Here is a 23,300-nt window from a genome sequence, read left to right as displayed (position 1 = left end):
ATATATATATATATATATATATATAAGTTCAAAAACCGGGGTAGGTTACTGGGATCTGGTTCCCGTAGTCAGGTGGCGTGTAAATCTCGGCTCCCCCGCCGCCGAGAAATTCCAATTTCTTCCAAGATTTGCAAGTTAAGCACCACACGCACTCGGAAAACGTACAGCTATTGGCGTTTATTTTCCAAAATAACGCTACGCGTTTCAACACCGAAGTGCCTTGCTCACACGTGTGAGCAAGGCACTTCGGTGTTGAAACGCGTAGCGTTATTTTGGAAAATAAACGCCAATAGCTGTACGTTTTCCGAGTGCGTGTGGTGCTTAACTTGCAAATCTTGGAAGAAAATATATATATATATATATATATATATATATATATATATATGTTCAAAAAAGCCCTAAAGCAACGAGTGAGCACTCCGCAGCGCTCTGAAAACAGTAATCCTGTGCTGAACCTACTAAAGGATATTAATGGACAGTACTTCCAGAAAACTACATCTCCCAGCATGCCATTGTGCTGATGGAGCCAACCACACCCACTACGGGAAGTTTACTACAAATAAAAGGAGATTTAAAATGGAAGTGCATGATCAGTGCATCATTACTTGCCCATGATGAAGAGGCGTATTAGCCTTGAAACGCGTCGGCAGAGGAATTGTGAAAAATATTGGGAGCTGAATAAACGAGCTGCAGCGAGGCTTGACAACCTGATTGTGAGAGCGCTGCGGAGTGCTCACTCGTTGCTTTAGGGCTTTTTTGAACATATATATATATATATATATATATATATATATATATATATATATATATATATATATATATATATATATATATATATATATATATATATATATATATATATATATACTTACACACAATTCATTTTGAACTATATAACTTTACCTTTATCAATATTCATTTTATAGACTATATTCATGTTATTTACAAACATATATAATATATGTTATCCATTTTAATTAACATAGTTCTTACTTATTACTTTTAAGAAATAACATGAATTATTTAACTATTAACTTTTAGAATTTTTAACTAGCACCTCATCTTTTATTAATTGTTTCCAAGAGAACAGAAGAGTACTACTTTATTGATTTCTCAAGTCGTCGTATAGTTTGTACCCACCATTATTTGGCTATACGCTTCTTGCCAAGTCTTTTTATTGGTATCTTTCTCACTCGCAGGCACGTCAGAGCCCTTACCTGTCCCCCAGGTCCTGCGCTATTAGCAGATGCTTCAGGTGGTACTCGATGGCGCCTTCGTAGTCCTGGAGGAGGGTGTAGGTGTTCCCCAGGCTGTAGCAGGCCTGCGCCTCCACCGCGGGGTCCTTCAGGTGCTTGGAGAGGTGCAGGGTTTTTCTGCAGAAGCAAAGATACACAAATTGTTCACAATGTGCTCAGAGTCCATCAGAATCTCCACCTGACTGATGGGTGTGGAGTGGACCAGACTTTTTATAATTTCCGGGTAGCCATAACTGTAACCAGGGGTGGGGGGAGGGGAGAAGGGGGTGTTAAATCACCACCCCAGGCGCATGCTCTTTTCCCATCATATATATTTATTTTCATTGTATTTCCATGGCAACAAAATATCAATTGTGACAATGATTCTCTAACGCTCTGAAAAACAATTTCCCTGGTGAGCAAACATTTGTACATAGGTATCTGTATTTGGTCATATTCTGAGAAGTCTTCCAACTTTTAATACACATAAATCAAAGTATGCTTGTGGGACAGCCTCTCGCCAGGTGCATCCATGTACAAAGAGGCTACAAACGTGGGAGAAACGAACACAAGTGAGACAGAGGTGTATGAAAGGGCACAAAGAGGATGTAAATAGAGTAAATAAGACACTAAAGGGAGATGTGAGAGATTAAGAGGAGGGCTGAGGCCCAGTAAAGAAAGAAGACAGAGGAGGAGAGAGAGAGCAGCAGCAGAGAGGCAGGGAAGTCAGGTCCAAAAGGGCCATGACTGGTTAGAGGACCAGCCTAGGTAAGTATGGGCCTGGGCCCAGGCACCTGCTTCTGTCTGAGGAAGAAAGAAGAGATGAGACAAGAAAGTACATAAACGAGTGGAAAGAAGGAAAAGACAAAAAGAGCAGTAGGTATAAAAGAAAGAAGAATCAAGAGGGGAGAGGCGCGAGAATAAAAAGACTGGGAAAACAAACGAGAATGGAACAAACCTAAAGAAAGAAACAGAGGGAGAAAGAAATAGGAGGAAACATTTAGTGAGAGAGATAAGGAAAAAGAGAGAGAAAGAACGAGAGAGAAATAAAGAAAGTTCGAGAAAGGTGTTTCAGAATGTAAAAAAGGAACTAGACCAGACTCATTGTGTTGTACTTTATATACCACTGACCTATAAATGAACACAGCCTTGTCATCAATTAATTCCCTGTATCGGTCTCATGGTTATAAGAAACATGAAATTTGATTCTATTTCTGCAGTCACAGTGTGTTTTAGATTTTAGCACTTTACATATGCAGCACTACCCTTTGCTTAAAAGGTGATAGTCTTCGGCCCTATATACATTTGTTTGGATGGAGATAGGTCTTCTTACACTTTGTAATTTATGCAGCCTTTGCTTATGAAACAACTGTAATAGATGACAAAGTATTTGTTGGGGGGTAAAGCTATATTTTCTTCACAGCCTCCTTGAAGATGCACTTTATAAAAACAGAGACAAACATGTGTTTTTTTTTTAACACTTTCCAAAGAAATCCTTCTACTACCAACCACTTGGAAGGGTTAACATGCATTCCTGTCCAATGCTGGGCTACCATTTACTCCAATAGTACAAATAAAGAGGAGGCAGCCACAAAAAGTAGGGGGGAGGCAGAGAGAAGAAGATTTATGGACAACGTTGGACAAACAGGCAAGAAAAGGACGACCCAGGCAAAGAAGGGTCCGCTCGGGGATAGGCTGAGAGAGGGAGGTGATCAGAAAGGCAAACAAATGATAACAATGAATAGAAGTTGAGGGAGAGAGACAAAGATGGGAGAGAGAGGAGAAGCATTTAAAGAAAGCAGATACAAAGCTTTGAAAGTAAGTTGAGAAGGAGAGGCAAGATAAGGTAATCGGCAGAGGTGAAAAGAATTAAGAAGATTTGGAGATAAGATAAAATGGATAAAGCTTAATGTGAAAGTATGAAAGAGGTGCCAGAGAAATTGTAAAAATAGAGGTGAAGGGGATATGAAGAAAGATGCAGGGTACTTTAGAGTTTGGTGGAGCAGGAGCCCTGCCAGGAAGATATGAGGTTCCTACCCCACCAAGCTCGTGTCCTCCCTTGTTTAGCAATAAAGGAAATGTGAGGTTCTTCACACCGAAGTAAAGTAAAGTAAAGTCCACATTTGTAAAGCGCACAATCACCCGTAAGGGTCTCTAGGCGCTGGGGGCCGTCGGGAAGATTAAGCGAGCTATTGCCCAGAGTCACATGGTGCTGGGCTAACCTGCCGCCGGAGCCGGGGATCGAACCGTGGTCCCCAGATTCCAGCGTCAGTCGCCCTGGCCGCGGCGCCACACCTCTTCCGAAGCATCCGCATACTCTGCTTATGGGCATCGCCAATCTATTCACAAAAAGGATCGCCCATCAATGTACCTCAGAAGTCACTACTAGCTGACCGGATCGTGGTGACGTGGGATTCCTGGTGTGGTGCCATTGCCCTCGGAGTAAATTGAATGTTTCAACAATGTACCAATCATCTCCTCCTGACTTGCTGAATCACTTGCCCAAGGACTTCTTTGGCCACACTAATGTCAAGGGCAGATGGTGGACTCTGGCTTTTCGTACTGGTTGTGGTTCAAGGGCTGAAGGGTGTATCATTTGGGTATCGGGTCGGGATGCGGGTGATAAATACTCATCTGTGGATTGACACAGCGGGGTGGTGCACTCGAATGGATCAACCTTCGACAGTAGGCTCCATAAGGACACCTTAGGTCACATATGCTGCTGCTGTGGGAGGTTGTTCACGGCCCATATATGCTCTCCATACTGATCTCCATCCTGGTTTCCTTTCTCTGTGCCCACCCCCCTGCCTATTTCACATTGCCCTATCCTCTACAGTGGTGGGTTCCTTCTAGGCTAATACTAATCAGGACTGGCTTTATTATGGGTGTTTGTTTTTGCTCCTGCTTTCATTTTTTCCCTATATTTCTTGTTTTTCTTATGTTTCCCAGGCATCAGACCAGGATGTGAAAAATTGCATCCTGTCTTGTATTTAAAGTTGTATTGCTCTTATGCTCAATATGTATGACCTCTGTGTATATAGTGAAGCTTGTGTTTGATATACTCTGCTCTTGCTAAGATAATGTTCCTAATAATGAAACCAATAGAAATATGGAAGAAAGGACAGCACTTCCAGCACACCTTTTTCTCGCCTAGGTCCACGACACAGTGAATGGACGACCTCGGCCGGGAAAATAAGCAATGCCTACTCCCCACACAGAGAGAAAACTCCCTGCTTAATGTAGTCAGAAGCTACTACCTACATTGCAGTGGAAGATTTGCAGACTGTTTTCCATACCCTCAGATAGACAAGAGTTCAAATACAGGGATGAGTGGAAGAGATGCAGATCGAACGTGCGACACGGCGATGAGATTGAAACTGGACTGCATCGGGGTGAGAGGATGGAGAAGACAGAAATGCTGGGCTGTGGAATTCATGTATCCATACAAGAATGATATTTGTATTCCAGAGATCTGTTTCAAATACTTTTGAAATCTTAAAAAAGATAAGGTGACAACAATTTATTGGCAATGACTGTGTATTGCTATTGATAATTGCAGTTCTCATCCATGAGGGACATGCTGGATGTTTTTCTTTTAAATTTGTATTTATGAGGTTTATACAGTGCTTGAAAAACCAAGAGGCCAGTTGAAAGGGCATTCGAATAAAAATGAGATTCAAGGCGTAAGACCTAGTCTTATCAGCTGGCAGAAGCAGACCAGAGGTGGGAGTAGGGCACAGGAGCTTGGATTCACAGCTGTTTTAAAGTCCAGATGCCTGCCTGACCAAATGTTTTTTCAGAACATCCTGAATCTTGAAAAATTGTCACCCAGCAAGAGGAGCATTGACCATGCAGTGCGCGCCTAAACAAATTACATTCTCACTTGATAAATGGAGGTTTGACTTTTTAAGTGCTAACCTTAAGTTTCAGGTCAGCCGGCATGGTACTATCATGTTGGGTAGGTAGGAAAGTATCTTATGAACCGGGCATTAGATCTTGACATGACTTGACATTAGTGCAGGGAAGGCGTGGCCAAAAATTTTCAGACCAACGACAATCTGAATTTGTAATAGTCCGGCCATAGTTTCTACATGAAGATCCATATATATTCTGCTACAATAATGATTTCTAGAGATCACCAGGAATTGTAAGGGGGAGTGAGGTTTTCTTGTCATTGTTCATCTAAGTAGTTGGTGACAGATTATCTTGAAAAAGAATGCCCTGCTTGAAGGTATTTTGAACGAGAGTTGGTCTTGGAAGGCCAATCAAAAGAATTCATGGCAAAGTTGTAAGACCATCATAGTAGGATTTCAGTCTTAGAGGTGTGGAGAGAGAGGCAATTACGGTGTATCCAGTTCTGGACATTTATAAAACAGTCCAAGACTTGATGGCACCAACATGGATCTTTTTGGTTTGTTTGCATACTAGGTATGTGATTGACTGGAAACAGAGACACTGAAAAGAGAAGGCGATGGTACTGACCCTTGTGACCTGTCACAAGTGATGGTGGTGGAAAGTTATAAGGACAATTTTACCTGGTAGGATCAGTTGAAATGGAAGGAGGAGAACCACCGCCACCCACTGTGACCACAATAAGTTGAGAGTAACAAGAAAAATCACTACGGACCCAAGACCACCGCCCCTAAGTGCAACACCACCTGAACACCTGGCTGAATGATGGAAAGAATTTCCTGCTCTGTAAATATGTAATATATAACTGTCCAAGCCTAATCGCTGTTAAAATGTAATCCTGAGTGCATTTGCTATTTATATATATATATAAATCTAACCACTAGTATATGTGGTAGCACTTTGTACTTACTACCACTTATCTGTTTGTATCTCTTCCTTGAGTGACTTTACAACTTGTACATTTGCAATTGTTTCTGTTTGTATCTCTTATTTTATTTATTTATTTTTTTGCAGAGTTTTATATAGCGCGAACTAGACCCGAACCGAATCAGGTATCAGAGCGCTTTACAAATTTTTCCAGTTACGTTACATGAGGACACACTTTCATTTTAGGCACGGGGAGATTAAGTGATTTGCCCAGAATCACAGGAGGTTTTGGCGTTGTTACCAAGACTCGAACCCAGATCCCCAGGTCCGAGGTCGAGCGCCCTAGCCGTTAGGCCAACTCATCTCTTATGTAACTCATGTAATCCAAAGTCCTTATGTAACACAACTGGTTCTTTTGTAAAGCGCTCTGACGCCTTTGGGTAATGTTCGCGCTATATAAAATCGCATTAAATAAAATTAAAAATTAAAAAGTATATTCTGCTCAACCGTGTCATATGCTTCTGAGATGTCTAGGAGGATTCACGCACACGTAAGCTGATGGACCAGGGCAGTGAACAAGTACAAGGCATGTCTCTGTCCCTTATTAATGCCAAAACCAGCTGAGTAGATCAAGATGTTCGGTTCTGAAAAAGTCGCAAAGTGAGGATTGAGTTTTAAATCTAGAACATGTTTTAGGGATGGGAGGCTAGATATTGTTACACACTCTAGATTGGCGTAAAGTGTCTTCATAGAAGATATTCAGTGTATGCTTTCACAAGATGAGGACTTCCCCAAACCGAAGGGAGGTATTTACAAATGTTGTAATGATTGCTATACTTTTATTACAGTGACTACATATTGTTTGTGTCACTGCTGTTGCTTTCAAACTTATAATCTTAGATTTTTCAGTCTCTTAGACAGTGTTGAAATTGGTGAAGGCGGTGGAACAGTGAGTCATGCGAGAGTTTGTCAGAGGCTGTGGACCAGTTAAGGTTTCGATAATACGGTGGAACCTGCATTCCCTGTGGGAGCCTGTCTAGAGGTTGCTTATTAAAGCTGACTTGTGACATCTCTAGTCACCTGTGATAAAAAAAATACATAGAGGCTCAACTGCAATACATTATTAGAGTTGACTTCTGACGTTTCAATGCCTGCTGCCAGCACCCAGAGTGAAAGGCAGGTCACAGAGCATAATTACAGCTGCAGTTTAAACAAGGAAAACTGGAATTGGCTTTTCCTTCTGATATATTTTCCCAAAAAGAAAAAAGTGATCAGCAAAAAGGAGATCTTAATGGCTCATGTTAATGTTATCAATTCTATACGTCACTGTATGTAGATAGACTCTCCCCTTGTTGCTCCACGTTGTATTAACCTGGCTTACATTAAACTGGCCTTAATAACTTTATGTAGACAGTGTTAACAGCGTTTTGGTATGTTCAATTTTGCAGTACAGATTCGGCTTTTATTTCTTTTGCCTGCAGTGAACATGAAAGAGCAAGAATCTAAGGATGTAAGTGGTATATGGGAAGGGCAATTGTCTGACCATGTATTAAAGGGAATAAAACAGCGTCTGCCATTTATTAAAAGGAAATTACAAGTCACCCTTGAGTTCCATGACCATATTAAGGAACTCCTTGGTGACTTGCAAAATCCTTTAATGTTCTGCGCAGGGTACTTTATCCCAGATATATTGACACAATGGGGCCCATTAGGATGGCGGGTGGATTGCCCCCGCCAGGCCAGCGGGGGTCACCGCCGGCCTGGCGGGGGCAATCCGCCCACCATCCGCTCCGGAATGACCCCCCCGCCATATTAGTATGGCTGGGGGGGTCAGCGGCGGACGGAAAGACCGGACGCCGCTTTTCCGCCCCGGACCGGGGCGGAAAAGGGTTTATATGGTGGCGGTGTCTATTAGACACCGCCAGCCATATTAGCATGGGCTTTAAACAATGCCTTTCCGTGGCGGCAATGCCTCCACTGAAAGGCATGTGGAGACTCTGTGCAGGGGCCTGTTGCGGGCCCCCAGGGACATGGCAGGAACCGTGCGGTGCCTGCCATGCTGTGCATGGAAGTGCACAGCATGCCTTCCTGCGATTGTGACGGGCGGTGCTGAGTGCACCGTCCGCCACAATGGTAGGAATGCAGGATGCGCCCGCCACTGTGGCGGGCGCATCCTAATGCTGCCCACGGGACCCCCGCCCTTATGGCGGCACGGTCCCTTTCACCGACAGGATGGCGGGCGGGCAAAGTCCGCCCGCCATCCACATGGGCCCCAGAGTGTCTACTTTATTTGCCACAGTGCTGCGTGAGGACATCACATAATTGCCCTGATGAATACACATGCAAGATGGTGATGAGAAGGATGCAATTTCCCAGCAGACCGTAAAGTTTTCTTTGGGCGATTATCAGTTTTCATTATGTGTATCTGAAAGCAGGGTACCTTGTTATGGAAAGGTGGCCATCAAGTTTTTGTGAAATGCGGGTGGTTGAAACCAAGGAATAATTTCCTCTTACTCTTTTCTAAATTTCTCCATCATATTTAAAAATATTCGAGAGGTGTAATTCCTAACAGCCGTATTCACTATTACAGTATTTAAAAATAATGAATTTGTATTTTTTGTCTGAGAATTTACTCTCAAGACATGTTACTTCAAAACAGGCATCTTCTACTGTGTATGTAGGGGTTTGTGCGGGCCTTGGGACAGATAATCTGTATTGGGATATATACTCAGGATAATAACTTACAATTCAATACCGTTTACGTCGGGGAACGACGCCCGTATATATGGACGTTGCCCTGCTGGTAAATTCCACTTTATATCATGAGAATACAGGATCACTACTTTGTACACGATATTGCCCTAAACGGGTAACGACAACCAGTAAGAAAGTATACGCTCTATTGAATACACCTGGATGGGATTGATCCCAGCCTATTCCTATGCCCTGAAGAAGTCCTGTAAATGGACGAAACACGTCGGCTGTCCGTTGTTTTGATTGCACTGTTTCTCCTGGAATAATAACAAAGGAAAAAGAAAAAAAGAAAAAAAAGAAACATCGAAAACCTCTTTATTCTTTTTGGTCATGGACATTTGATTTGCCTTTGCTGTTAGAATCTCTGGGTGGTGCACCTTTGCTTTGTTTAAAAATTTACATGGTCCTGGCTGGGAACTAGTACTGTAGTGGTGGGTACTGTACAGTGTGCACACAGCTCCCTCCCGAAATAGTGGGTAAGTTATCAATAGAGTAGACAAACCGGGTTAGGTGCTGTTAGATAAGAGGCTCCACTGTCAGCACTTTTTTCTTCATTATAACTATAACGTTACTTTAAACTTTGATTTTTCAGTGACTTTCTAAGGTTTGTTTTTTAAACAAAACAGATCTTTTCATCACACCTAACTATAACATTACTTTAAGTTTGGTTTTTTCAGTGAATTTCTAGTTTTTAGCGTAAACTAATATTTTATCACCATGCGTAAATTCAAATCCCCACTGCGCACAACCTTTGGGAGTGTGCGGTGGGGGTTGACCACAGGATCTTATGTTTTTTAAAGGGAAGGAGTCCACATACCCCCTTCCCTGAGCCTTATTAGGCCCTGGGGACCTCAACCCCCAAGTACTCTTTTTTATTTTAAAGGTGAGGGGGGCCAATTGGCCACTTTGCCTGTGCCTCATGGCCCTGGGGACCAGATCTCCGGGCCGTTATTTTAAATTAAAGGGGAGGGGTGCCAATGGCCCTCTCCCCGAGCCTTATTAGGCCCATGGGACCCCATCCTCCAAGGCTAATATATAAATTAACAAGCATTTGCAATGCAATAGGTCTCGCATTATGAAAGTTTGAGCTATTGGTCTTGTAAATGACAATTTTTTTATTTATGTGTTGGTTTTGAAAATAGCGAAATTAATAGCTTTGTCATTTACAATGCCAATACTTTTATCTCTTGCAAATGTGACACCTATAGCATTTGTAATGCAACATGTTTTGTATTTACGTGACTTAGATGTATTGATATTACAAATAACAATGGCTTTTAATTTTTTTAAATACATAATACTTAAATAAAAAGTTATTGTAATTTATAATGGCAATAGCTTAAACTTTTGTAAATAACTTTTGTGAGGATTATGTTCAGTGTATTTTATTGTGACGAAAATCCAAGAACAGAAGTGAAATCTTAACATCTTTGTGACATTTGTAATAAAGCTTGAAACATTGAGAGAACATATTTGAACCAGTTGATGTTGAATGGTTGCACAGATTGATACTGTGGTGGCAACGAGTGATGCTGTGGCGTTTCGTGATGCTGTGGTAGCGCATATTGATGCTGTGGTGCCCCTGAGTGATGCTGTGGTGCCCCTGAGTACGGTAGAGTGAGTGAGGGCGGTGGAGTGAGTGAGGGCGGTGGAGTGAGTGAGGGCGGTGGAGTGAGTGAGGGCGGTAGAGTGAGTGAGGGCGGTAGAGTGAGTGAGGGCGGTAGAGTGGGGCGGTAGAGTGAGGGCGGTAGAGTGAGGGCGGTAGAGTGGTAGAGTGAGGGCGGTAGAGTGGTAGAGTGGTAGAGTGAGGGCGGTAGAGTGGTAGAGTGAGTGCAATAGAGTGGTAGAGTGAGGGTGGTTGAGTGGTAGAGTGAGGGCGGTAGAGTGGTAGAGGTATGTGAGAGGGTGAGGGTGTGTGTGAGAGTGAGGGTGTGTGAGAGTGAGGGTGTGTGAGTGTGAGAGTGTGTGAGAGCGAGGGTGTGTGAGAGCGAGGGTGTGTGAGAGCGAGGGTGTGTGAGAGCGAGGGTGTGTGAGAGCGAGGGTGTGTGAGAGCGAGGGTGTGTGAGAGCGAGGGTGTGTGAGAGCGAGGGTGTGTGAGAGCGAGGGTGTGTGAGAGTGAGGGCGTGCAAGGGTGAGGGGGTGTGAGTGGGTGAGGGGGTGTGAGAGGGTGAGGGTGAAGGGGTGTGAGAGGGTGAGGGTGAGGGGGTGTGAGAGGGTGAGGGTGTGTGCGGGTGAGGGTGTGTGAGGGTAAGGGTGTGTGTGAGAGTGAGGGTGTGTGTGAGAGTGATGGTGTGTGTGAGGGTGAAGGGGTGGGTGAGGTTGTATGAGGGTGAGTGAGGGTGAGGGCGAGTGAGGGTGAAAGGGTGGGTGAGCATGGGTGAGAGGGGGAGTGAGGGTGAGGGGATGAGTGAGGGTGAGGGGGTGTGTGAGGGTGAGGGTGTGTGTGAGGGTGAGGGGGTGAGGGGGTCTGAGGGTGTGATGGAGGATGAGGGGGTGTGAAGGTGAGGGGGTGTGAGGGTGAGGGGGTGGTGAGGGGGTGAGGGGGTGTGAGGTGAGGGGGTGTGAGGTGAGGGGGTGTGAGGTGAGGGGGTGTGGGGGTGAGTGTGAGGGGGTGTGGGTTGTGGGGATGAGTGAGGGTGTGTGAGGGTGTGTGAGGGTGGGTGAGGGGGCGTGAGGGGGCGTGAGGGTTGCAAGGGGGTGTGTGAGGGTGTGGTGGTGTGTGGGGGTGAGGGTGAGGGGGTGTGAGGGTGGGTGAGGGGATGCGAGGCTGAGGGGTGTGAGGGTGAGGATGAGGGGGTGTGAGGGGGTGAGGGGGTGTGAGAGTGAGGGTGAGGGGGTGTGTGAGGGTGAGGGGGTGTGTGAGGGTGAGGGGTGTGTGTGGGTGAGGGTGTGTGTGCGGGTGAAGGGGTGTGTGAGGGTGAAGGGGTGTGTGAGGGTGAAGGGGTGTGTGAGGGTGAAGGGGTGTGTGAGGGTGAAAAGGTGGATGAGGGGGTGTGTGAGGGTGAGGGGTTGTGTGAGGGTGAGGGTGAGGGGGTGTGTGAGGGTGAGAGGGTGTGTGAGGGTGAGAGGGTGTGTGAGGGTGAGAGGGTGTGTGAGGGTGAGAGGGTGTGTGAGTGACAGGGTAAGTGAGGGTGAGAGGGTAAGTGAGGGTGAGCGGGTGGGTGAGGGGGGTGAGAGGGTGTGTGAGGGGGTGTGTGAGGGTGAGGGGGGTGCGAGGGTGAGAGGGGAAGAGGGGGTGTGAGGGTGAGAGGGGGTGAGAGTGTGTGTGAGGGTGAGAGAGGGTGAGTTTGTGAGGGTAAGGGTAAGGGTGAGGGGGTGTGAGGGTGAGGGTAAGGGTGAGGGTAAGGGTGAGGGCGATAGAGTGGTAGAGTGAGGGCGGTAGAGTGGTAGAGTGAGGGCGGTAGAGTGGTAGAGGTATGTGAGAGGGTGAGGGTGTGTGTGAGAGTGAGGGTGTGTGAGAGTGAGGGTGTGTGAGAGTGAGGGTGTGTGAGAGTGAGGGTGTGTCTGTGTGAGGGTGTGTGAGAGCGAGGGTGTGTGAGAGCGAGGGTGTGTGAGAGCGAGGGTGTGTGAGAGTGAGGGTGTGAGAGTGAGGGTGTGAGAGTGAGGGTGTGTGAGTGAGGGTGTGTGAGAGTGCGAGTGTGTGAGTGAGGGCGTGCAAGGGTGAGGGTGTGTGAGTGGGTGAGGGGGTGTGAGAGGGTGAGGGTGAGGGGTTGTGAGAGGGTGAGGGGGTGTGAGAGGGTGAGGGTGAAGGGGTGTGAGAGGGTGAGGGTGAGGGGGTGTGAGAGGGTGAGGGTGTGTGAGGGTGAGGGTGTGTGAGAGGGTATGTGAGGGTAAGGGTGTGTGTGAGAGTGAGGGTGTGTGTGAGAGTGATGGTGTGTGTGAGGCTGAAGGGGTGGGCGAGGTTGTGTGAGGGTGAGTGAGGGTGAGGGCGAGTGAGGGTGAAAGGGTGGGTGAGCATGGGTGAGAGTGTGAGTGAGGGTGAGGGGGTGGGTGAGGGGGTGTGTGAGGATGAGGGGGTGTGAGGGTGAGGGGGTGTGAGGGTGAGGGGAGGGGGTGTGAGGTGAGGGGGGGTGAGGGGGTGTGAGGTGAGGGGGTGTGAGGTGAGGGGGTGTGGGGTGAGGGGGTGCGGGGGTGAGTGTGAGGGGGTGTGGGTTGTGGGGATGAGTGAGGATGAGTGAGGGTGTGTGAGGGTGTATGAGGGTGTGTGAGGGTGTGTGAGGGTGTGTGAGGGTGAGTGAGGGGGCGTTAGGGTTGCAAGGGGGTGTGTGAGGGTGTGGTGGGGTGTGAGGGTGTGGGGGTGAGGGTGAGGGGGTGTGAGGGTGTTTGAGGGGATGCGAGGCTGAGGGGGTGTGAGGGTGAGGATGAGGGGGTGTGAGGGGTGAGGATGAGGGGGTGTGAGAGGGTGAAGGTGTGTGTGAGGGTGAGGGTGTGTGTGAGGGTGAGGGGGTGTGTGAGGGTGAGGGGGTGTGTGCAGCTGAGGGTGTGTGTGCGGCTGAGGGTGTGTGTGCGGGTGAAGGGGTGTGTGAGGGTGAAGGGGTGTGTGAGGGTGTAGGGGTGTGTGAGGGTGAAAGGGTGGGTGAGGGGGTGTGTGAGGGTGAGGGGGTGTGTGAGGGTGAGAGGGTGTGTGAGGGTGAGAGGGTGTGTGAGGGTGAGAGGGTGTGTGAGGGTGAGAGGGTGTGTGAGGGTGAGAGGGTAAGTGAGGGTGAGAGGGTAAGTGAGGGTGAGAGGGTAAGTGAGGGTGAGAGGGTAAGTGAGGGTGAGCGGGTAAGTGAGGGTGAGGGGGGTGAGAGGGTGTGTGAGGGGGTGGGTGAGGGGGGTGCGAGGGTGAGAGGGGAAGAGGGGGTGTGAGGGTGAGGGGGGTGAGAGTGTGTGTGAGGGTGAGAGAGGGTGAGTTTGTGAGGGTGAGAGTAAGGGTGAGGGGGTGTGAGGGTGAGGGTAAGGGTGAGGGTGTGTGTGAGGGGGTGTGAGGGGGTTTGTGGGGGTTTGAGGATGAGGGTATGTGAGGGTGAGGGGGTGTGAGGTTGAGGGGTGTGAGGTTGAGGGGTGTGAGGTTGAGGGGGTGTGAGGTTGAGGGGGTGTGAGGGTGAGGATGTGGGGGTGTGAGGGTGAGGGTGTGAGAGGGTGTGTGAGGGTGACCCAGATTGAAGAGTCAAAGATGAAGTTGAGGGTGCTTAAATTTGGCAATAAAGCAAAATTCGTGTTCATATGTGGTAATCTGCATACTAACACTGTATGCGTCACCTTCATTCTGAGGTCAACACAGCTATAATGTTGCCCAATATCACATATGAGGTCTCAGTCAGGTCTAGCTTTACAGTCAAAAGCACACTGCATGCTGGGACTTGTAGTTTCACTGTTAACAGCGTAAGTATAGGTTAATAAATCGCAGCATGCAAAGAGCTGTTGTATAAAAAAAGGGCTGAACTGGCTGAACTTATCACACTTCACGTGGTCCTTCTTGGCAGCAGTAATATGAATAATTGGCAAGTGCAATAGGTTAAGCCAAAGGCACAACTCGATCTCTAGCTCTGTCAATTGTTTCGCCTATGTTGTTGTGACTGAGGAAAAATAAAAAAAGTGCTTGTTTTTCAATGACGAGAGGCATTTCCAAAAACCGTGCAAAAAACAAAGAAAATAAGCACATGCCCATCTCGCATGTGCATGTATCTGGCGTCACCATCTCGCATGTGCATGTATGTGGCGTCACCATCTCGCATGTGCATGTATGTGGCGTCACCATCTCGCATGTGCATGTATCTGGCGTCACCATCTCGCATGTGCATGTATCTGGCGTCACCATCTCGCATGTATCTGGCGTCACCATCTCACATGTGCATGTATCTGGCGTCACCATCTCACATGTGCATGTATCTGGCGTCACCATCTCACATGTGCATGTATCTGGCGTCTCCATCTCACATGTGCATGTATCTGTCAAGACGCTCCAGTGACACCAGTGTGATGACGTGTACGTCATGATGCAGTAGCCATTTAAAAAACAAGATGTTGAGCTGACCCCGAAATGCGGACTTTGTTCCCCAGCACTAAAGTCAGCGGCTTTGGCTATTATGCCACATCCTCTACTTCAATTTCCATAACAGCAAATTGTAAACATATTTTTAAAATAAGTAAATACATTTATTAAATGCACCAAAGCAAGCAAAAAAAACTAAAGCCGCTCCATTTTGTCGAAAGATGTTTTAGATTATCACAAAGGGTAAGCTAATTGTACTATGTTCACGCTTTTTTATCACAAAACGAAGGGAGCCAAGCAGTCTGGGCGAGTATGATAAGTTTGAATAGTTTCTGGAAGTGTTGGGAAAGGAGACAGCGACGGCATAATAAAGTGCAAATTAGGCTCGTAGCAAACATTGTTATCTTTACTGCAGTGGCATATGTGGAACACACTTGTGCACCTATGCATCTAGCGCCGGAAAAGCAGAGTACAGCCCGCAGCGCTAGGAAGGCCTGTTTTGTACGCATGCAAAGCAGCAGCCATGGGAACTTCAAGGTCGATAAGCCGCCCTGCTGCTATCTGGGAGCCAGAGTCACCCTGTATCACACCTGCTGCCAGCGCGATTAAGGGGAGTCGGGCGGAATATCACCGGACAAAGATTTTAACATCCAGCGGTAAGGCCCTACGGCTGTCCCTCTGCACATGCCCCCGCAGCAACCTACCCGTGACACCCCACGCGCTGCAGAAAAATTGCTAACTGCAAACCTCGCCACTTGTGCACCTTCTCTCGGTGTCCTGCGAGGAGCGTCCTGCCAGCAGTGTCCTGAAGGAGCCACAGCGTGTCCCTCTCTCCCTTCAGCGGGGAAAAGCGAGCCCTCAACGCCTCCTGGAGCAGCCCCCAGGACAATGGCCATGCCCCGACCACCTGTTTGCACCGCCAGCATTATTAGGCACAGCCCGCCGTCCTGAAAAAGTGGCTGTGGCCTGTGTGTGCTCATGGAACGCTTACCGTTCATTGTGCATTGTCCCGAATGAGGTCTAGAAGGGAGCCTCCCGGCACTGCGCACCTCCGTTTTCCCAAAGAAACTTCCAGGAACAGAGTGTGGCCTGCTGTTTTCGGCGGAGAGAATCACGGTATTCTCAGAGACTATCGGCTAGCGGTGGTCTCACGACACTGCATCCTCGCCAGAAACTGAAGGAAAGTGCTGGCCACTAACTATGTGCCCGGTCGCGTCGCGTCGTGCAGATGGTCAAAACGAAACTGAAACCTACGGAGCATGGCAGAGTCGGATTCTGACGCGCGCGACCCAATCCCAAGGCGCGCGTCAGAATCCGACATTCACAGCAAACAGCCAGCAGCAAAAGCGCGCTCACGAGGTCAAATCCGAGACGGAAATGCGCGCGTCTTACTCGTGTCCACATATTCAGTAAGCACATAGGTATACTAAAGTATACATGAGGCCATTCGCTACGCTCGACCTAAAAAGGAGGGGTCCGCGTGGCCTCTTCCCAGAATCTTATTAGTAACCTCGGGCAGAGCAGGCAGAGTTGCTCTACGCGGAGCTCTGCGGAGTTGGGCAAAAACTCTGTGGAGCTCCTCTCCGCGGTTCCCAACCCCCTCAATAAATATTTATTATATAAAAATGACAATTAAGGTAAATAAAAGCGCACTTACCTTTATCGCGGCATCTCTGGGCTGCCCTCCTCCTCCTCGCGGTGGTCCTGCAGAATCCCCTACGTCAGACGTACGTCATGGTAGGACTGCGCATGCGCAGTCCTACCATGAAGTACGTCTGATGTAGGGTATTAGGCGATGAGGAGAAGAGCAGCCCGGAGACGCTGCGATAAAAGTAAGTGTGCTTTTATTTACCTTCATTTTTTAAATTTTTTTATACATATTTATTGAGGGGGAATTGGAGGCGGGAGGGTCCAGGGATGAACTCTGCTCCTGAGTTGGACGTTTTGCAGGAGCTTTGCATTCTCCATGGAACGCAGAGTATGCAAAAATCTGCAAACTCCACCAACGGAGCGGAGTTCGTGGCCCAGGGTTACTTATTAGGCCCTGCCGCCACCTACCCCCTTCCTTAAGCCTTATTTGGCCCAGGGGAACTCATGTCCCATGTCCGGTTTCAGTTAATTTAAGGGAAGGGATGCCACGTGGCCAGGGGGAGCCCACCCTTCTGGGTCACTACTTAAATTAAAAGGGAGGGGTCCGCGTGGCCCCTTCCCAGAACCTTAGAAGGCCCTGGGGACCCCACCTAACCCCCTTCCTTAAGCCTTATTTGGCCCAGGGGAACCCATGTCCCAGGTCCGTTTTCTGTTAATTAAAGGGTTGGAAGGCATGTGTGGCCATGGGGAGCCCCCTCTCCTGGGCCACTACTAAAATAAAAGGGGAAGGGGGCCCCCTTCTCAGGGCCTTATTAAGCCTTGGAGACCCCATCCCCCAGGGCCTTTTTTTAATGAAGGGGGAGGGGGGCAGAGTGAAAAAGATGAAAAAAAGCACGTAAAAGTGAGAGAGGCAGGTAGTGCATGGTGATGAATTAAAGAAGTATTGGGTTGAATTGAAACTACACAGCCTAGGCATTTGGTACCCTGGTCTTTGATAATGCTGCTCTGACTCTCAAGACTTTTAGACCCTTTTCTTATTATTTTACAAATTAAGCACTGCTTTGTGAAAAGGGGGTGTTCTATGGGTGGCACTTGGAAATTCCAACCACAGAAGTTTTTTGATGCATAGCCTTATCTATTAAAAACATTTTAATGGCATTTGCATCAAAAAATAATGCCACCTTGAGGTAGGCGTAAATTGATAGAAATCTTTTTATTTCTCCTAACATTTCCCACATTGCATGTGCACTTCACCGGACAACACACTTCCAATATGTGACATTTTTGAAGTTTGTCTAGACATAGGGTTTATACTGGAAGGCTATCCTTCCAGTACAAAACCTATGCTGGACCTCATTAGGACAATTTTTGCAAATTCGGAGCAATTTAAACACAAATCTACGTATAGAGAGCCTGGAAACATCTGATAAGACAATTGGAGAAAAGATGCTAACCCGAAAGGATAGTACAGTGAGCGCATAAAATGGCTATTAACAATAACCAGGCAGCATCAGTGAGCCTCACAGGGATGGTGAGTGAGAGAGCGCAAACTGATATAAATGTATGAGTACATCACACTTACCTATAGTAAGCACAAGTCATGATGAGAAATGCCATGAGTGCTAATAGTATCTGAAATTATATTCTAAATGTATAGCTAATATAGAGATTTAAGTAGAAGTGGAACTAATACAGAAATGTGTGACATTATATGATTTTATTAGACGTGATTATTTTGAATCTATGTCGTGTAGCTGTTAACATATAAGATGGTCTGTGGTAAAACGCAGAACGTGGTAGGCCTCAGGGCCAGAGCTGGAGCTAAAAGGGAAGGTGTTTCTTTTCACGACACAGATTGTTTAACGTTTTTGGTCATTGCATTAATGGGCCATGATTTAGAGTAATGTTTTCTAAATAATAGAATAAGAGTTTTAACATGCTTTAATTAAATGAAGAAATTGAATGCTATAATCATAATGTGAAATATTGTAGGCCTGAAATGTTTTAGCATTGATTTACACGTACATGTCTGGGCTGAGAAATGTTGCAAGCCTTTTTAGAAGTCTATGAGAGTTGGGTTCTTGGCGGCAGATATCTGTCTGCAACAGGAAAGGGGGGATCCAATTATAAGTGAATGAATAGAGGTCTGTTCAGTAGACGGCCCAGACATGGAGGAGGGTTCTGGAATGTTTAAGGGGTATCAGCGGGCCGGAGAAGAGACTGAGAAGCAAGGTCAACTCTAACGTCTGAGGCCCAATACAAAGCATCATGGAAAAAGCCTGAAGTTGCACCACGTGAGAGGCGTTTCGCAAGGGGCGTCTCAAATGTTGTTGACTGTTTTGTATTAGGGACAGCACCCCTGGGTGGAGTTAGAGCAGAGACCTGAGGACCCTTTAGAGAGCGGATGGGTAGGCAGTGAGGGGTCATGACTGGAGAACTTTAGGTTTTCACCAAGAGACTTAGAGTGGGTGACTTCCCTTGGGGGTCATTCATTGCTGACACCTTTGTTAGGTTGGGATTTGGTTAAGTAGGGATACCATCTAGAACAGGGTAGGGACGCCTAACCTGTGTTTGTTTTCCTCCAACCTAAATGAAGGAGAGATATGCGTCTATGCTGATAGCTTTGCTATTTTTAGAACTTGTGTTAGTGATTTCTGTTGCTCGTCTGAGGGCTTTTCGAGAGCACATGTATGTAATTGGACCTGTGTATCTCGTGAATCTCATTCTGAGATGCTTGTATTTGCAGCTCATTATATCTTTACAATAAACTTTTGAAACCTAGAAGTTGTCCGTGATCTTTGAGAGTAGAGTCCTTTCTTGGGTGAACTAATTTGCAGATAGGTGTACTGTTTCCTTCCAAGACAGGCAATAAAGGTTCAGTCGACCAGATCGAGGTTTGGATCAATAGATATAAGGTATCGATCAAAATCTCGCCCTTTCAGTTGGTAGCAGAGGATGGTTGCCTTCTTGAGGACGGTGACCTAGGCCAGGTTAGCTTACCCCAAGGCCCCTAGAAATCGATGATCGGAAGAACAGCCCGCAGATGAAGATCCGGATGACGTGAGACAGAAAAAGCAGCAGTATCAGAGAGAGTGAGTATAAAGGGTTATGCGTGTTAGATTGCGGTGTTTTGTATTGTATCTATGTTGTAATGTCTGGCGGAGTTGAATGTCTGTAGAGTGACTGTGGAACAGGTTGTGAGCGCGCGCAACCGGTGGAAATCTTAAGTTCAAGGAGAGCTTAAGTGGTTCGGGTGTATCGGACACCCAGAGTAATTGTCAACTAGTGTGAAGGGGGTCATGAGGTACCATTGATCACCCGAGAGACCGAGATAGGGGGAACGTAAGAGTGAGTGCGTGAGTAACGGACGCTGGTCGGAAGTTACTGTGTGTGTAAGTAACCTATCAGAAAGACGATAGACATCTCGTCAGTTGTGTTGACAATTACAGATAGACTGTGGACGTACAGTCGAGAGAAGTGACCGCTTGGTCGGAAGTAGTCATTTTTCAGTGTATGAATGGGACGCATGCATAACCGGGAGACGAGTTGAGAAAGGAGGGGTGCTGCTGCGAAGCGGAGAAAAGAGACGTCAGGTGGTGTCGCGCAGTGATTGGCTGACCGGAGAAAGACCGCGCTGTGATAGGCCAGCTAGCGAACACGTCATACAGGGTCGCGACGTGATTGGCCGACAGGAGAAAAACCGCGCTGTGATAGGCCAAGCAAAAAAAGCCGCGACAGGATTGGTGGATTGTCATCAGGAAGTAAACAGAGTAGCGAGGCTGGATTTTGTGCGCATAATTATGAAGTGTTTTAAATGGTTGAAAGCACTGTTTAAGAAAGAGAGGCGAGGATCGTATGAAGGGGAAGAAGCCCCGCCGGAGGGTACGCCAGCTCGTTATATGGCAGTAAATGTTGGGTTGCATACGATCCTTTGGATATCAGAGTGGAGTAAGATTACTGAAGGAAATGAGGAACTGACGTTCCCGAAGTACGGGACGTTCAGATTAGAGGTGTTACATCGATTGAAATCAGTCATGACCTCAAAGAGACCCTTGCCTAGACCAACCCAGTTTGAAGCCCTTGAGGCATGGCTTAGGGCAGCGCATGAAAGGAATATGAACAGACGACAAGAAAGGGTGAAACGCTCGGTAAGGGCAGTACAGGATGCCAGGTGGGATGCGGATGCTAAAAGATGGAGAGTGCATAATTTGGAAATAAATAAACTGTACCCAGTGTTAGAGGCGCCAGTAAATAAAAGCCCCCTAGAAGAAGATGATGAGAGCGAAACAGAGGACAGCCTGATAAACAGATTACTGACAGACAGGCCACCCCCGTATAATAGAGCAGGGGGAGAGGTCGAGAATACAGAAGGAGAAAAGGGGGGCAATGCAGGAGAGCATAGACCGCTTCCCAGTTCAGAGTGGGATCCTGAGCCAAAGAAAGAGTTGCTCCAGCCTAGTCAGGTGCAACAGGTGGTCGGTAGGTTTGTGGTACAAAGAGCGCCGGAAACGGAAAGCGCCACATCCTACCCATTGCCAGATGCACTACAGGTACCTGTTACCATAGGTCCTATAATATCGATATATGACCAAGAGAGAGCAAGAGGGGAAGAACGGAAACGGAAAGACAGAGAAAGAGCAGAGCAGGCAAGGAGGAACGATACCACTAATTCCCCAAGTCAGATGCCGATACCCAGAGAGTGGAGCACCCCGATGCACACAGCAGGGGACCCAGGAGGAGATCCTGGGGGCCCTAGATGGCCAATGGATCTGAGGGGATCTGGACGAAAATCCTTTCAAGAGCTAAATGAGTACATGAAGCAGTGGGATGAGGCAGTGAAGGCTCAAAAGTGCATCAATGCTGCGGAAGCAGAAAGGGAAAGTCAGGACAGCAGAGCACGAACTCACTGCGGGGCTGGGGAGAGTAGCCCGGAGTGGGACTGTAGAGGGAGTAGGGGAGTCACCCATTGGGCCCGGAATGGAGGTAGAACAGACCTGGAAAACGGGGGCCCCGGGAGTGAAGGGGTGGCGTGCCCAATACTCAGTGAAGGGGAGAGGAGAGCGCAAGAGTACAGGAACAGCTTTAAGTGTCCACACTGTGTGCCTGGCACCAGAGAACAGAATGGGAGTTGTGAGAGGTCGCACCATAGTCCCTGTGATGACAGAAATGAGCGCAGCCCAGGGAATATGGGGAACCAGGAAGGATCGTATCGGATACTGAGCGATACGAGGCAAAGGGAGTGTAGCGACCAGAGGGAAAATAACAGAGAGATGTGCGGTGAGAGGAGAGAAGAAGACGAGAGTGGGCAGAGAGAGAGTAGGGATAAAAGGCCCGTGTTCCATCACCTTCCAAGATTGGATGGCCGAGCATGGGACCTGGAGAGATGGGAGCAAGGGAGGCCACCCATTAATTCTCCTGAGCCCAAACGCAGAGCTCGAAGTTGGGATGGTAGGGAGACCAGTGAGCCCCCTTCAAAAGACATATTGCGAGCTGAGATAAAAGCCAAGAGACTTGATGTCTCCAGCTTAAGGTCAGATCTGGATGACATGGTAGATGGTACCCTGCCTTTAGAAAGAATGGAAATGTATGAACAGGATGAAATACTGTATATGGCAAAGGACATCACACGAAAGGCGAGAGCAGTCCATGAGAAGTTAGTCGAACTAGCAGGCAAATATATGGTGGACTTGTCAAGAACCAAAGCATTACAGGGTAACCACAGGCTACATTACTCAGATCGAGATCTAGATGAGAGGAGAACGATTGGGCTGAAAACACACATAAGGGAATTGATTACTGGAATAAGGACATGGAGGGCACTAGATAAATGGGAAGAGAGGTGGTCCAAGAAAGGGACCGGCAGAAGAAGCATGATTGGTATAACACCAGGACAGCAGGGAATAGAAGCTTACCCTTTGCGTGAAGTTGCCAATGGGAGCTATGTACATGTCCCTTGGAGTAGGGGAGATTTAGCTGCTTTTACCACATCTTTCCCCAAGTTACGAGAGAGCCCCGTGGAGTGGTACAAGCAAGTCGAGAGGTTTGTAAAGATCTCAAAAGTCCTATGGATAGATCTGAACACGCTGTTTGACATTGTAGTACCAGGAGATCTGTGGACAGCATGCAAGGTTAGCGCTGAGTGGCCCACAACGGAGCCAGAGAGAGATGCTAGGACTAATGGGCCGTCCGAGATCGTGATGGCAAAATTCGAGAGAGTGATGACTTGGCTGAAAGAAAAAGTGCCAATGCAAGACATAGATTGGGTCAGAATAGACAGAACGAGACAGGAACCCAAAGAGACAGTCCATGAATATTACGAGAGATTGCTGAAGGCGTTTAAACAGTATAGCGGCTTGGATGTAATGGATCCAAAGGACATAGGGCAATTCGTGTCCAAGTTCGTCCTGGGACTGAGACCGGATATTAGTTTAATGATTCAGCAACACTCGATTTGTTGGCAAAGTAGACCCCTAGATGAAATACTGAGATATGCCAGGTACTGCTGTGATGAGGTAGACTCCAAGGCTAAGAAACTAAAAGAGAAGCTGATGGTGGTACAATTGCAGGCAGCAGGAAAGGGGGGACCGCAACAACAGCAGCAAGGGACAGGTACAGGAGGTAAGAAGCAGTACAGTCAGAACAAGGGTAATGAGGAGAGTACTACCTTCAGACCCAGAGTAGACATAGCTACCTTGAAGAAAACGACTAGGTGTCACCAGTGCAACGAGTTGGGGCATTGGAAACGCGAGTGCCCTTACAATGTAGAGATAGGAGAGCAAGAGATAGAGGAGGAAGAGGTCCAGAGCGCACCTATGAGAGGGGCGACGCCATACCAAGGAAAGGTGCTCAAAGGGGGGGGGGCTCCTCCCCGAGCCCAGTTCCCGCAACCTCCTCGAGTAGGGAGTATGGGTAAGACCTATAGACAAATGCCCCTGTTTGTGGAAGGTGAAGAGTGCTATTATGTGGAC

At 47.4% G+C, this 23,300-nt stretch overlaps 1 protein-coding gene across 3 annotated transcripts in view; it reads right to left on the bottom strand.

Moving 5' to 3' along the window:
• Nucleotides 1-23,300, bottom strand: part of LOC144754272 (G-protein-signaling modulator 1-like) — an 886,476-nt gene that overhangs the window by 413,753 nt on the left and 449,423 nt on the right. For all 3 annotated transcript variants that reach the window (XM_078641903.1, XM_078641902.1, XM_078641904.1), the window contains exon 7: nucleotides 1,218-1,373. In XM_078641903.1, the coding sequence (XP_078498029.1) occupies nucleotides 1,218-1,373 (156 nt within the window). The remainder of the gene's footprint in view (nucleotides 1-1,217; nucleotides 1,374-23,300) is intronic.

The sequence above is a fragment of the Lissotriton helveticus genome, chromosome 5_1, assembly GCF_964261635.1.
Source record: "Lissotriton helveticus chromosome 5_1, aLisHel1.1, whole genome shotgun sequence".
NCBI lineage: Eukaryota > Metazoa > Chordata > Amphibia > Caudata > Salamandridae > Lissotriton > Lissotriton helveticus.
The sequence above is the reverse complement of the archived record's forward strand: the minus strand, read 5'-3'. Positions and strand labels throughout refer to the sequence as shown.